Source organism: Rhodnius prolixus, unplaced genomic scaffold, assembly GCF_049639745.1.
Source record: "Rhodnius prolixus isolate KJV_2025 unplaced genomic scaffold, Rpr scaffold_3, whole genome shotgun sequence".
NCBI lineage: Eukaryota > Metazoa > Arthropoda > Insecta > Hemiptera > Reduviidae > Rhodnius > Rhodnius prolixus.
The window spans coordinates 4,835,309-4,851,636 of NW_027411603.1; the positions used below are offsets into that span (position 1 = coordinate 4,835,309).

Sequence of the window (16,328 nt, forward strand, 5' to 3'; positions counted from 1 at the left end):
GCAGTTTCAGCTTTTACGTTATGGTTATAGGTTACATCAGATGTACCATCATTTTGTAATGTGCTTAGCTTCAAAATAAATGTTTAATTTATAATTTTTAAAACGTAATGTGTTTATGAATGCATGAAATAAGAAAGTGGCCAATATGTGCTATCAAACAATGTTTTCTCAAAAAATGATTTTTATAACTTTCTTAAGTGGACTGATTTGTTTTAATTCATTTATTTATTGTGTGAGGCATGATGTTCATGAGATGATGTACATGAAATTTGACGGTGCACCAGCTTGTTTTAGAAGGTTGAACGGTACACATCAGTTTGGTTGTTCTTCGCCTAGAGGTGGTAGTTATGGTGTAGTGCATTTCATTAGGAGTGAACTAAACTTGACAGATTTCTTACGTCATGCCGTTGCAGGTCCGTACGCTATAATATTAACTCCTGCTTTGTTTAGAAATGATGTAATTCATTCACTTATTGACAGTGGTAAAGTAAGTGGTATTATATTGAATACAGCCTTGATACCAGATATTGATCTGATTCCAGAATCATTTTCGCCAGACGATGTATGTCCGAACAGATATTCTGGGCTGGATAAAACTTGCCCAGTACAATGGAATCCAACTGCCAATAGATTCTTGCTGAATGACTGGCCTTTGCCAATATTTCTTGTGAAAAATCTAGAACATTACAATGCCATTTCTGATTGCCATGATAAATTCAATCCACCATTGGACGAGTCTCAATTATCTCGCCCGCTTTGTTCATTGCATCTAAAATCTCACATGTTTGCTGCTGTTAATTCAGAAACTTGTCTACGAAGAATAAACTTTTACGGTGTGAACGCGGCTAAGTACTGTGATCCGTTAGGAGGTGAGAATGTGGTGCTACCAGTTTTACCTTGGACCGAAAGTGGTAGTAGAAATGTTATACTTGTAGGAGCCAGATTGGATACACTTTCAATATTTGACGGTGTTGCTCCGGGTGCTATGTCCGCTGTTACAGGTTTAGTTACATTGATTACAACATCCAGTATTTTCCACAGAATGCTTTCTACAAATGAAATCCAACCAACTAACAATTTAAGTGTTATTTTTATTTTATTTAATGGTGAGGCTGAAGATTATATAGGTTCAAGTAGGGTGGTATATGATATGCAACAGGGTGTTTTCTTGTCCAGGAATCAAAAACTATCCTTGAACAATGTTCGCCTATTTATAGAATTATCTCAGTTGAGTTCGAGTAATGAAGTATTTGTACATCATACAGTGGATGAAGTGGTGGCCGATTTTATGAGCCAACTGAATGGTACAGCTTTTGATCTAGCATTTGAAAGTAGCTCCAGAAAGGAGTTTCCACCTTCTTCGTTTCAGAGTTTCTACAAGATTGATAAAGGTATTAGTGGGGCAGTTTTGAGTAATTTCGATCAGGTGTTCGTCAATAAGTACTATAACAGTATCTTTGATACAGCAAAATACTTAGGTTATGTGTATGCAAATGGTACATTTATTGACAAGTCGCCCACCTATGCTTTACAAAATAGACTGGCTGGAATTGCCCAAACTGTTGCATCATATCTCTATAGAAAAACTATGAATATCGAACCCCCAATTATGGATCATCAACAGTCTGTAGTATTAACTGATGAATTATTACATTGTTATATTGAAACACGAAAATGTCGCCTGATGAACGAAGTAGCCGCTGTGTCCAGTGATAAATTACCAGATCTGCTTCCATTATATATGGGCGTCAAGAATAATCCAGAGAATTATGTGACCAGAGTTACTGGTTTCATGTTGGCCTATCTAACTGGCAAGAATACCACACTAGATCGTGAAAATTGTGTCAACGATGAGAATCAAAAAGGTTTTGCCTATATGTGGATGAATGGTGAATCAGGCAATGGTATCTGTATCAATTCTACGCTACAATTTACACCGGCTGAAAGTCCAGCGTTTTTGATTGACGGATACGATTGGAAATCAGGTGAGTACGCAACATGGACTGAATCAGTATGGGATTCTAGTTCCTTGGGATTGTTTGTCAAACCCTATAGAAAACAAGAAGTGATCGTGTTGAGCACAGGTTTGTCAGTGCTAGCTCTCTCCTTCATTGTAGTGTTCTGGTTTAATAAGAAAGCTGATATCCTGTTTGTTCCCATTTCACCAACAAGTTGCTAGTAGTAGATTCAAACTTCCTAAAAAACCAACTTAATGTCCTAGAAGTGCAATATCTCTATGGACATTTTAGTATTTTTAAAAAAAGCAATATGCAATCTGTAAAAAAAAGAAAAAAGAGAAAAGACATTAAAAATATTTGCAGAGACTGTGTAGATTCTTAAGAAGCTTAAGCTCATTTAATTTTTTAATTATGTTGCAGTTTGTTTCAGAATGTATACAAAAAATGAATACATTTTTAAAGTGCAGTATACCCTAGGTGCCAGCTTTGTCATTGAAACCAATTTTCTTAAAAAAAAATCGTATTGATCAAAATAGGAACATATTCTCTTCCAACACCTGGATTAGTAAACGCGAAGATAGGGAAGCTGTAAAGATGAACTCTCCGAAAAGAATAGATCTCCATTGAGGCTCTCTTAAACGTTAGACATAGATATTAAACTGTTGTTTTTATAAATCTAAATGTTACAAGAAATTTCTATTGCTGGAGCAGATAATCCGATTTAAGAAATGGAAAATTTTAAATTTACTCACTTTTAAACTTTGATTGCTCATTTTTCCCTAACAGAAACCATTTGCTCCTGCAGCGCTTCCACCTTTAAGGTAAACAGACACCTCTTTAGATTACAGAATACGCACTTCTTTACTATGGAAAGACCGGGCTGGAAATGGTTTTGGTCTCACTATGCGATGAACAGAATGTTGGTCACACTCTGTAAACTTCTACCAATGGTTTATTTTTTTTAAAAAAACCTGCACATGCCCTTGAGCTAGTGTAATGCCTGTAGGTTCGCCAAAACCAATTAGTAGTATTCACTATGTTAGAGAGTAAATGCCTATTACTAATTCTGCAAGCACTATTGGTCTGTTTGAATATTGATGGTATTCAGTGTAATTTGCTGTTCTAGTTGTTAAACTGGGTTACCAGCAGGAACGTCATGATTCCTGCAGAACGGCCTTTTCTCTTGTTTCTAAAGGTTGCTAAAGTTGGTTTCCATTCAGATTACGCTACATTTTGGTTTTGGAAGTTCCATTTTTTTTAATTTTTTTTTTTAGGGATGATCAGACCCTATATAAAGACTTGTCAAATCTTCCAAGACAAGTCTTGGCCAACCCACATTATGGAAGTATCTTACAGGATTGTGCTCTCTTTATGATTGTTTACTATTGTAGAACTCTCCTGAGAGAAGGTACTGACATCCTTTTCATGTAAGAACATTCATTATTTTGATGCCTACACACTCCTGGCACTTATTAAAGTAAGAATGTTCGGCTAAAATGAAATAGAACTGAAATGCAAGCCGCCTCTTGAAGCCAACTATTTCAAATTTTATTTTCTACTTTACAACTTTTCGGCCAAAATACGGATTAATCTATTCAGTAAACACTTCTGCCACTTTAAATTTCGAAATTAAGTCCCACATTTGATTCTTCTGATAGTTGGCAAGATAGTACAATTGTAATGACAATTTAGAAAGATGCTTGACTAATTCCCCCTGTCTCTCTCCGAGGTGCTCTTAATCTTTTTTTACTTTTACTCAGGCGTCTCCCGAAGGTTGCCTGCACGGATCTTATTTCATCCAAACTTCTCTATCCAGGCAATCACTGTCCCGCAGTCCTTAGCCGGCCATAACCTCCTGGATGCACTGCTGCCAGTCCCGCCTCGATCGGCCTGTGGTTCTATTAAAGGGTGGTTGCCATCTTCCGGGCCATCCGTCGTCTCCCATTCTCTGTATGTGACCATACCAAGTATGGTATATCCACACTGTTATGTCGTTGTCCTACTTCCATGGAGCCTTCTTATTGTTTCTGACTTCACCCGTTGTGCTCGTAAGCATCGCGCCGACCAGTAGTCCAATCAAAGTCTTAATCGAATGTTTCTGAAAAAAACTACTTAGAATAAATATTATAGATCTATTTAAATGCAACATGTGCCCAGAATAGAAAGAAAATCCGAGAAGCCGTTTTCTAAGAAAACATCTTAAGTAACTAACATACAAATGACTACTTAGATCCAGAATAGAAAGAAAATCCGAGTAACTAACATACAAATGACTACTTAGATCCAGAATAGAAAGAAAATCCGAGTAACTAACATACAAACTCAATGACGTAGTAATATTGCTAAATTGCTGGATTTGATGAAAATTCCTTCTGGTACCCCTTTACTCAATGAATATTTCCTATTTCAGAGATTTTTTTGTCGAAAATTTCTCTTACAATTGTTTCATGAGTTGTAAAAACTTCTTAAATAAAAAACAGTTTGTATTTAAATTATTTCTCTTGTAAAACTCATTTTAGGTATTCTCAATTGTAAGTTTAATATTTTCCTATAAACCAACGGCGGTAGAAGAAAAAGAAAGCCCAGATAGTGAACATACTAGGTTTTCCATTTTTTCTGACGCCTAACGCCTCAAAACCTACCTAAATCCGCCTCTGTCTTTTAAGATTAACTTTAATGTAAAAGTCAGAAATAACTGTATTTAAATTATAAGAAAATAATAATAAAAACTCTTTGTATGTAATAATTATAAAAATAAGACAAAGGCAAGAAATTAAAAAAAGGTGCCTAAAAGATTCAGTTATTTTTTTAAGCAATAAATATTTAAGTCACAGAAAAACAAAAACACTAAAAATAATTCTCAATCATGATTCTAAGAAAATTTTTGATTTAAGATATTTTATTACTGTTTGGTGCAAACTTAATTGAGAATTGTCAATCTTTCCATAGTGATTTATTGATTTTAGAAGTTATTACAGTATTTAATAATTTATTACCCTTAACACAGCATCTTTTTGTTAATTTTAATGAATTAGCTTAGTGATTAAATGTACAGACATCTTAAAAGTAGTAAATTAAGATTTTAAATTATTTTTGTCTTAGTTATAATTCATTTAATGCTTCATTTTTTTTTAACTTTTATTTTTAAGGCTGTGATTATTCATTGGTATTCATTGTGTTCTTTAAAAATAATAATAATTGATTCCAAACAAATAATTATTTTAACTAGTTCAGAACTTAATAATTTGTAATCTAATCTTCGATTAATTGCTTAATTGAACATAGAAAATAAATAAAAAAAAGAAATGTAATAAGTAACTAGTAATAGAATAAGGAATGTACAACAAATAAAAGAATTTTTAGGCAGGACTAAATGCAAAATAATTTTTCTTTTCATTTTGCTTTTTCCTATGCTTTGCAGAATATAGGCGTCTCCTCGGGGTAAGTAGCCTTTCCCAGTTTTTTTAAAAAGGTTTGAGTATTTCTTCTCCTCCTTAAATGTCACGGAATAGAAGAGGACGGTGCCCGTGCTACCCTAGCTTGAAGGTATGGGTTTACAATTTTTTAGGGAGTAATTCCAAATTGTTGGCTCCTTCTCTTACATGGGGTTCCCCAGAAAGCCTGGCCAGCCAGTGTACAGACGGGTATGTCCATGTCTTCTCTGTGGAATTAGGGATATTATTTTCTGGAGCCAGAATGTGCCAATGGCCATTACCGTACCACGGAATACATTCCTAGAAAACCGGGTGTTTTCATGGCTTGTCAGGTGGGTGTACATCCTCCCTCCTAAACACTTTGAGGCAAATTTTTAAAATCAGGGATGGTTGCATGGTACATAAAAGAGATTCACTTTCTTGGTGAGCTTGGTGTTTTCTTATGATTTTAGAGAGCACTAACTACAACAACTGAGAAACTTTGGGGCATGGCATGTTGGGGAGCCCCACACTCTCTTAAATAGTTTCATTCCTTGTTGCCAGCTCGGGCTCCTGCAATTCCTCTAGAGAACTTGGGTGAGTTGTTCTACTACCGAAGATGCTACAGGTTTTTACCTATCATTAGTGGGGAACTATAGATTTAAATGAAGCTTGCAAATGAAGAAAAGAGAAGAATGCCCCAAGAGAAAAAAACATTGCCAGCAAGCAACTTGTTATCTCACAGGTGACTCTTTCTTTATGTGAATGCCCCAAAAACTAATAATTGATTATAAATTCCTTAAAATATTGCAAACTTCATCAGTCAAAAGAGCTTTGTGTACGAAATGATGAATCAACAGAGTAATCATTTCAAATGTGAAACTGTACTTTACCTTCCAGATAAGTCTGAATACCAGATGGGCCAAAAAAAATCTATTTTATAGAATTAATAATACCTATTTGATATGAACTTTTTGCACTGCTAAAAACTATTGAAAACTTAGCAATCCTTCGATCATTTTACTTTAGATTATTTTCAGGAAATTTATTTTATAAAGAAATTTCCATTTTATTACAAACTTAAAATTATATTTTTAAATACTTTTTTCATCAGTGAACTTCGAAATAACAAACATATCTTCTACAGCCTTTACTTTACTGTTAAAGTAAAGTCTAAATTATGTTTACATTTTTAACGTCTAGTTAAACTTTAGTGAGATAGGATTCTGGTAGGTTAATTTACTGTTTCTTTAATGTGTTTTTTTTTATTAGAATTTTTTGGAACAATAATATTTTAACAAAAAATAACTTATGGTTAATATTATTTTAATAAAAAATATTAAACTAAAAAATTGATGAAATAATACAGTTAAATGATCAATGTAGGTAGTTAGCTGAACGTTAAGGCACTGCCTTTTCACCTTTGTAGTGAAGTTCGCCATTTTTGATTTAAAATGTATTTTGTGTTAACGGGAAATTCACTTATAATATTTAATTTTTTTTGGTAAGTAAAAAAGAAAGTTTGAATTCTATAATAAAAAAGTCAAAATAATTTTAAACTTTTTATATTTCAATACAATAAAACATGTATTTACAATAATTTTATTTCAAAGCTCTTCTTTGAGGAATATTTTTTTGAGTAATTTATTTTTTAGCTTTTAATATCAACTAATTTTCAGTAAGTCTCTATTTTCTGTAACTTTTATTTTAGACTTACACTATGCTTCTTAGATGTTAGATTTTGTACTCGAACGAACGAATTCATTTATTAATTAGGTATATAAATTAAAATTTTAAAACATATGTAACTGCTTTTAAGAATATAAAAGAAATTACTTCTTTCAGTAAATAGGGTTATATGCCAATTATATAGCATAAGCATACTACTAATTAGGATCAGAATCTAATAATCAGTTTAAGATTTATTTATTAGATAGTAAATAAATTATGAATGAATATATTATTTTTTATTAACTGTTTTACTTGGTAAAACTTTAGCATCGTTACTGGACACTACAAACATTTGGACATTTTTTGTAACTTTGCTCCGTTGTTAGAGTCTTGATAGAAAGGTTGCTTTAAAACTATTTAATGTTTTAAAATTATTGCTTGTGTTATGCGTTAAAATATGTGTGATACAATAAAATAAAATAAAATATTTGCCTTTTATCAAGAACATGCCCAAAGAACAAACTTACAGAAATGTCCACTAGTCAGCGCTTGTGTACGAAAATGATTTTCTGAAGTGAAAAACTAACGAGATTTTGTTTCTCATTTGTGGTCTAATTTTGTGACAAATATTGAGTTTATTTTTCTGTATTTTCCCAACATGAATTCTCAAAATAGATTACCCAGCATTATTTAAAATGTGTTAAAAAAGATAGGTAAGAAAAGCATATAATTCAAAAGTCTAATATTAATTTCTGTTTGTTTCTTGATTTCGAATACAAATTTGAGACACATATTTCAATCAGAAGAAGAATTAACTAAACACTCAACATAAGCATTATGTTCATTTCATAGGAATTTTCTATTTATTGAATTCCCACTGATTTGATTTTATTCAACACCAGCATGATCGAATAATTACGATTTTTAAATAACTGATTTTGCATTGATTAGTACTTAGGGAAACTACTTACCTAGACGTTTCTGTTATTTTGATATAAATATGAAGACATAGTGTTGGCAATCTGTCTAGGTATTCCACTTTGTGTGGCATAAATAGTTAATTTTGGTGGAATTCCTGTGTCCATAACATTTTTAGCTATCCAAATTAGTTGAGAACCACTTCCATTTGCTAGAACTTATTTTATTCACATTTTCTTAAACAATGAAAATGTGAGGATTTTCAAGTTCTTGAAGATTGGTCTGAACAGTGAGTCAAATTATCTGCATTGTCCATTTCTCTCTCTCTCTCTCTCTTACATTCTCACTTTATAGGAAAAGCTGTCTTTGATGAAATCTAGATTTCCACGGAATCTTCGCTCAGGTTAAACACTAATTTTTCTTGTTTATTCACATTTAGTGCCATCACGTTATCTGCAAACCATGTTAAATGCTTTTGATACAAGGTGTCTTCTACCTTTATCGCTTGCTACTTGTTTGAAATCTTTTTTATTAAGGTAGAGTCCATCATACATAATTAGGAAACTCATTTTTCTCTTCAAGCTAATAATAATATTCTGTAGATACGTGATAATTTTAAACAGATTATTGGAAAATACTATAGAAGTCTTTGCTGAAGCAAAACACTCTAGATATTATTAAAGTAATTGTTAAAAAGGATCTGATCTTTTTTTTTTTTTTTTTTTTTTTTTTTTTGCGCATCAACAGCTGAGGTCATTAGCGCCTGGAGCTTTTTCCAGTGCTCTGCCGGCCTCCGGACAGTGTTCTCTCGTTACAGGCAACACTGTCCATCACCGGACAGTGAGCTGTAAGAAGCTCTTAGGAAGAGAAAATCTAAGGGTCAGCTGCTGGATTCGAACCCGGGACCTCCGCGTGGGAGTCCAGTATGCTAACCTCATAGCTAATCCCTTCCCTAGGATCTGATCATGAACTAAAAAAAAAAGTTCAGAAGCTGTAAAATGAATCTTTTTTTTTTTTGTGGTTGTAGGAGTTCTGTGCGATTAGCATGATTAGAGACGTAGAAAGCAGCGTTAACTGTAAAGCGTTGGTTCTGATTCTTAAGATTGCGCGAATAGCATGTTTAGAGACGTAGAAAGCACCGTTAACTGTAGTGCCTTGATTCTTAAGATTACAGACTAGATTCTTTGAAGATTTTTGTATTTGGTCGAACCTTTTCAGTTCAATGCTATAGTTAAGTTTTACAAAACCTTCTTTTAACCGCGGCACATCCATATTCAATTTTTTTTTTGTTTATTCCGTCTGGTTTTCAAAAAGTTTTTGGTTGTTTATGGAACATGTAAATTCAATTAAAGATTGCTTTGGCAATTTGGTTCTGGCCGATTTAGAAATTAGTTCTTTAAAGTAAGCGAAATTTGTGAACCTTATTGTTGTAAATTGGTTCAAAACTCGTTCCATACTTTTGTAATTGTTTGTTCGTAAAGTGAAACAAAATATAATTCGGAACAGGAACTGGTAGCTTACAACTTAAATTCAATCCTTACCTAATATGAGATTTAAACTGTTTCTTAATTTTACTTTACAAAATTAGTAATTTTTATAATTTAAATATCAATTTTTATCCTAATTCGAGTTTAATGTTGTTACAGTGTAACCTTCCTGATTATTTCTAAGTAAATTTTATGTAAACCCTTCTTTAATCATCTAACATAACTTCACTCATCGATGTTAATAATCGATGTTGGTTATTGTATTGAGTCGAAGGGGGCGTTACTATACCAATTTGTATACTATGATAGTAGACCTTTGCCATTCGTAGTAATCGTATGTTCACCTCAGCTGTTAAGATGCTTGTTTAGTGGGTTTTTCTTTCTAGTTTGTTTTCTTTTTTTAATTTTGTTTACCTAATTTTCTGCTTAATTATGGAAAATAATACATCATCCGGTTTTCCACCTGAGTCTTATTCAACAGCTTTTAATTTAAGAAATGAAATTAAACAAGTAAGTTAATTTTAGGGTTATAAAGTGACAGAAATGGTTAACACATGTTGTTTGTTTACATGTTCTATTTTTTTTACTAGCAAAGATTTTTTAGATAATTTAGCTAATAATCTTATACATTTTAAAGATTGCTTATGTTAAAAGGTTGTTTGTGTTAGATTTGTTGGTAACCACATTTAAAGATTAGAAGTTTTAGTTTAATTCTTTTATTTTTTTAAGTACATATATTTTTTTTTTCTTTTACAGTATCTAATGTCAAAAAGTTTGACGAAGTTTAAGAATGGTGTATTGAAGTTTGGAGCATCTAATAGTAAGGTATGTGTACAAAATGTATGTATATTTAAGTGTTCTTGTAAAAATGCAATTTATAATCTTGGTTGATTTTGTGTTTCTTATTGATTTATTAAAAAAAAATGATTATGGTGCAAAAATAGCCATTTATTTTGGTAAAATACCAAATAAATAATGATAGAAGTATTGGCATTTTTTCCTGTATTGATATAGACTTTAAAAGAAAACCATTTTCTTTTGTTATTCAATGGTAAATTGAAACATATTTGAGTGTCACGGTTTCAATACTTTTAATTTTGATGCTATACATTATTGATGTTACAGTTCTTGTATTTAAGTAGCTCTTTTGTGTACTGAGTTAGTGCTTTGACTAGGCCGAAGATTATAAGGCTAGTAAAGATAAGTGTAAAGATGACTATTAGTGTAAGAAATGGTCTTTTGTCTATTCTGTTTCGAGTTCATAACGAAATACATAATATATTTTCTGGTATCTCTTCTCTTTCAAATGGAGGAGCCTCAAGTTGTCAGTTGGTATATAGATGGTCCTGATCGATTTAACATCGATTCGTCATTGTCTCTATTATTTCATCTGGTCTGGGTACTTTTTGACTTTTGTCTTCAGATACTTCATCTTCTTTAAACTTCTGCTTCGTCAAATCCACATTCTGGACTCGCTAGACTGAAAGCTTAGTGTTTCCAATCTTTTTACACTCTTATATGGCCTATCAAAATTGATGTGACTCTTCATCTATTGCTACCTAGCCCTTTCTCTGTCGTGGGGAGTATCGACTAAGGGTAGTAAATACTATCGTTTTTATCTCTTAACTTCATATCCCTTTAAGAAGCTTCGCTCTCTTTCACACCAAAGAAAGGGGTGCACTCAAATTAGCTCTGCAGCTACTGTTTTGATTGAAAATGTGATTGAGTCCGCCCTACTGGATCATATGGTTGACCTGTCAAAGCATGCACGTTTTTTTTTTTTTTTTTTAAACCAGTTTCGATCTCACCATCCAGAGGTTGTTTTATCATTAGTTGTAGAGTTGAACATTGGCCAATATATGATGAGCTTTTTTTTAAGATGGAAGTCAAACTTGTTGGAGTTATCTGATTGGTATGAAAGACCATAACCGGAAAAATAGGAAAAACATCTTGCTAAAGATGGATAAAACGATAGATTTTTAAAAAATGCTGTTGTTATTATTATTATTATTGTTGTTGTTGTTGTTGTTGTTGTAGTGACACCGTGGTGTTAGCTTAAAATGAGATTGTTTTTTTTTATTACCCAAGTGTACAAAATGTTTTTCTATTTTGAATGATTCATCATTATGAATTTTCTAAAAGCTTTACAATGTCTAGAAAAATAGACGCCATGATTGACATTTATCGTTTAGTTTATTTATGTTTTATAACCTCAATCACATAAATTAAGAAAAAGGTCAATTTGCGCAATCAACTTTTTTTTCTAGAATTTTAATGATTAAATTTCTTCTTTTCATGATTAATTGTGTAAATACTCACGCTACTTACACTTCCTGTGAATTCACAAGGTTCAATGGTTCAAAGTTTGACATTTTTTTTGAAACGTATTTAGTTCTTTCTTATACAGGTATTTGCACTTAGTAAATCTTTACATCAGACTGAAGTTGCACTTTAGAGCTATGTTTATCTCTCTCTACCACTTCTCTAAAAAGATTCAGATGAAAAGCAATAGAGCTATAAATGTGTTATGTTTGTACGATGTTTTAGAGAAAATCATTTTCCGAAAACTTTCCGACAAGCAAAAAATCCATCCTGCAAATGAAAGTGCATTAAAAGGCGCCACGATAGTCTAGAGGTTCTAGGGTAGACCCCCAAAGCTAAGATGTATTGCGGTACTAGTCTAGGCCTTGCATTTTATTTAATGTGTTAATGTGAGGAATTTATAGTAAAGTATGTTAGGCGGTTATAGGCTAGACCCGCAAAGCTAAGATGTATTGCGGTACTAGTCTAGGCCTTGCATTTTATTTAATGTGTTAATGTGAGGAATTTATAGTAAAGTATGTTAGGCGGTTATAGGCTAGACCCGCAAAGCTAAGATGTATTGCGGTACTAGTCTAGGCCTTGCATTTTATTTAATGTGTTAATGTGAGGAATTTATAGTAAAGTATGTTAGGCGGTTATAGGCTAGACCCGCAAAGCTAAGATGTATTGCTGTACTAGTATAGTCCTTGCACTTTATTTAATGGTTAATATGAGGAATTTATAGTAAAGTATGTCAGGCGGTTATAGTCTAAGCTAAGATGTATTGCGGTACTAGTCTAGGCCTTGCATTTTATTTAATGTGTTAATGTGAGGAATTTATAGTAAAGTATGTTAGGCGGTTATAGGCTAGACCCACAAAGCTAAGATGTATTGCGGCACTAGTCTAGACCTTGCATTCTATTTAATAGTTAATATGAGGAATTTATAGTAAAGTATGTTAGGCGGTTATAGGCTAGACCCGCAAAGCTAAGATGTATTGCGGTACTAGTCTAGGCCTTGCATTTTGTTTAATGTGTTAATATGAGGAATTTATAGTGAAGTATGTTTGCTTGTCGCCTCCGTCCACGACACCTAATTTGGTAGTTGGATGTAAAGCCTGCCTGAAAAAATAGGCAATAGGCAATTACTTTACTTAATTTACTTTTATGAAATTGCATTACAAGAAAGCACTAGCATCCTAATGAGATCTGAATTTTCTTTAAAGCACTTCATTGTTTAAAATACAAAACTTAAATTATTGTTGACTAGAAAATATTAGCAAATATTTTCATCTGCTAACGTTTCGATTTTAACTTCTGCATTTCCCAAGGCTACAGGTTGCAAATCAAAACTAAAAGATAGAAACCTGTCTGGTTACACGATGGTGAAAGCAGTTGACATTTCCGGAGTGAGAGAGTGAGTGAGAGAGCGTGAGAGAGAGAGTGAGAGGAGAAAAGGACAAGAACTGAACAGACGTTGCGGACTACTAAGGAGACTCCTTGGACCGAAATCCTCCATGAACGTACAAAACAAACTTATACACTTTACAAAACATTATTACGACCAATATGGACATATGGAGCAGTGAATTGTGGGGCTCCGCTAAAATCATCCAACATCCAACCTATCCAATCTTTCCAGTCTAAAGTCCTCTGGCCGAATCGTTAATGCGCCCATTCGATGTGTCTCCAACCGCACCCTCCATCATGATCTCAATATTCCGTATGTAAATGAAGTTAATCGACACCCGATTCCAGAAATTTCCACAGCAAACTCTCTCTGATCACCCAAATCCTCTGGCTCAATCACTATCTAAATCGTCCCACATCCTGACAATCCTTCACGTCACTCTTAAAACGGCGTTGGCCACGTGATCTCATTACTTCCTAAAACCCAATAAGTTCCTAGAGAGTTCTGCTGGTGGGGTAGGGGACTAGGCTTATCGTCAATAGTAACATTTCCCGTTTTTACAAATTATATGCTGTTATTAATTTAGTAAATATGTATCTGAAATACAGAATTTAAAGACAATGTATGGTAGTTTGGAGCTAAAGATTTTGTAGCAGGAAAAAACATCTTGTTAGTTTTTCTTATTATTTTTTTTTAAGAGAGTTATAAATAGAAAGAATACTGTGTGCGAGAGAGACTTGCCACTCTCCTTGTTACAGTCTTAAGCGAGTGGCTCCTTCAAGAAACCAAAATAAAGTATGAGTTGGTTGATAGGAGGCGAGGCACTGGGCGGAAAGAGTTCATTACAGCTCTGAGAAGGGGAGATATAGGAGGTCACCATTGACGTCAAACCGAACACTCACACATAGACACTCAGAGGAGAGAGCGGGCTGAGTGACAGACAAACAGACACTTTATATATATACATCCTAAATAATATCTCACCTAAAAACTTTTGACAACTTCATAATAAATTATAAATCATTACTTATTATTAAGACATTCAATATTTGTTTATCTAATTAATAAATCTGGTGGGAACTGTTGCACGTAAGTTTTTTTAAAGACAAATCGGAAGTTGCTGACAACTTAAAATGTAAAACGAATTTTTGTAGAAAACTTATTCAAAAATAATAATAATAAAAATAAATTCGGAATATTAGCAGTAATCGGTTCATATCAACACTGTCTGATTTCCGTTTTCGTTATCATGCTTGTACATATTATATACATGTATGTTTATAGACTATTTTTGCTTGTTGCATCATTTTATGCAGTTGTGAAATTTGTAAATTATTAGAAAAAAATAAATATATAATATATAATAATGAATAGGCACCACGGTAGCCCTTGCGGTTATAGGCTAGACCCGCAAAGCTAAGATGTATTGCGGTACTAGTCTAGGCCTTGGATTTTGTTTAATGTGTTAATATGAGGAATTTATAGTAAAGTATGTTTGCTAGACGCCTCCGTCCACGACACCTAATTTGGTAGTTGGACGTAAAGCCTGCCTGAAAAAAGGAAAACGTGAAAAATAATACCGGATATTGTGCAGGTTAAAAAAAAAACCAAGCTGTAAATAGGACAACTCAATTACCATTCTTGGGACTTTCCCCTTTTAAAACAATTTAATTCCCTGCATGTCGGATTGTTCATGTTGTGTTGATTTGTTTCTAGGAAAGGCAAGCTATAATACTCTGGGTGTGTGTGGAGGGGGTACTAGAAATTATGCCCTATTTCCAAAGAAGTCTCTCATATCCTTTTTTTTTTTTAAAGAGGAGTTGTATTAGTAGAAAAATAGTTAAGATGGCGACGAGCCTCCAGTGTAACGGTCTTCTTCTCTTGTTTGTGTGACGTAGATCCCTGGTTGGTGAGTTTATCTGGAATCGATAAGTTTATTATGGTAAGATTGTGGGATTGTACTTTGGAAACGCTGAGATTAGTTGGCGTTACTTTTCATACATATATTTTTAAAATTTTCTGTTGGTAGCTAAATTATTTAACAAAGTTTTGACGTTTCAAAGTTGTTTTTCATTCCTCTTTTTTAACATTCAGAAACGTAATCCCGACTTTTCAACTGATCCGATTTTGACATCAAACTTAAAGAGTTCAACTTAAAAAAAAAAAAAAATCATATTCTTTCACTCCTTTCTTTGATAAGAGAAATATTGCGATGGTGACAAATTTTGAGTGTATATTTTTGTAGAATTGCCACATTCTGCAACTTGGTACTTTCGCTCAATCAACTGACGTCAGAGTTCGATTTATGTGTATTTTTATTCTCATTTGTTATGTACCAAGTAATAAGACTGTACTTTGCACGTATACACGTAAAAATGTGAGGTGCCACGGTAGTCGAGCGGTTATAGGCTAGACCCGCAAAGCTAAGATGTATTGCGGTACTAGTCTAAGCCTTGTATTTTAGTTAATGTGTTAATATGAGGAATTTATAGTAAAGTATGTTAAGCGGTTATAGGCTAGACCCGCAAAGCTAAGATGTATTGCGCTACTAGTCTAGGCCTTGCATTCTATTTAATGTGTTAATATGAGGGATTTATAGTAAAGTATGTTAGGCGGTTATAGGCTAGACCCGCAAAGCTAAGATGTATTGCGGTGCTAGTCTAGGCCTTGCATTTTATTTAATGTGTTAATATGAGGGATTTATAGTAAAGTATGTTAGGCGGTTACAGGCTAGACCCGCAAAGCTAAGATGTATTGCGGTGCTAGTCTAGGCCTTGCATTTTATTTAATGTGTTAATATGAGGAATTTATAGTGAAGTATGTTAGGCGGTTATAGGCTAGACCCGCAAAGCTAAGATGTATTGCGGTGCTAGTCTAGGCCTTGCATTTTATTTAATGTGTTAATATGAGGAAGTTTGTAGTAAAGTATGTTAGGCGGTTATAGGCTAGACCCGCAAAGCTAAGATGTATTGCGGTGCTAGTCTAGGCCTTGCATTTTATTTAATGTGTTAATATGAGGAAGTTTGTAGTAAAGTATGTTAGGCGGTTATAGGCTAGACCCGCAAAGCTAAGATGTATTGCGGTGCTAGTCTAGGCCTTGCATTTTATTTAATGTGTTAATATGAGGAATTTATAGTGAAGTATGTTAGGCGGTTATAGGCTAGACCCGC

The 16,328-nt window shown here is 33.4% G+C and overlaps 2 protein-coding genes across 6 annotated transcripts in view; both read left to right on the forward strand.

Annotated features, from left to right (window-relative positions):
- On the forward strand, nucleotides 1-5,342 carry Nct (Nicastrin). Its single transcript, XM_074127014.1, has one exon. It carries the CDS (start codon nucleotides 146-148, stop codon nucleotides 2,177-2,179), a length of 2,034 nt encoding a protein of 677 aa, XP_073983115.1. The 5' UTR covers nucleotides 1-145; the 3' UTR covers nucleotides 2,180-5,342.
- A 1,515-nt stretch (nucleotides 5,343-6,857) lies between these two features.
- IP3K1 (inositol-trisphosphate 3-kinase-like protein) overlaps nucleotides 6,858-16,328 on the forward strand; it is a 180,973-nt gene continuing 171,502 nt past the window's right edge. The window contains exons 1-2 of one of the 5 annotated variants that reach the window (XM_074127026.1): nucleotides 6,858-6,875; nucleotides 10,204-10,272. In XM_074127026.1, coding sequence (XP_073983127.1) covers nucleotides 10,210-10,272 — 63 coding nt within the window. In that variant the 5' untranslated portion in view covers nucleotides 6,858-6,875; nucleotides 10,204-10,209. Of the gene's footprint in view, nucleotides 6,876-9,756; nucleotides 9,958-10,105; nucleotides 10,124-10,203; nucleotides 10,288-16,328 lie in introns of those variants that run through there. The other 4 variants (XM_074127021.1, XM_074127020.1, XM_074127022.1 and 1 more) reach the window with 4 other exon arrangements.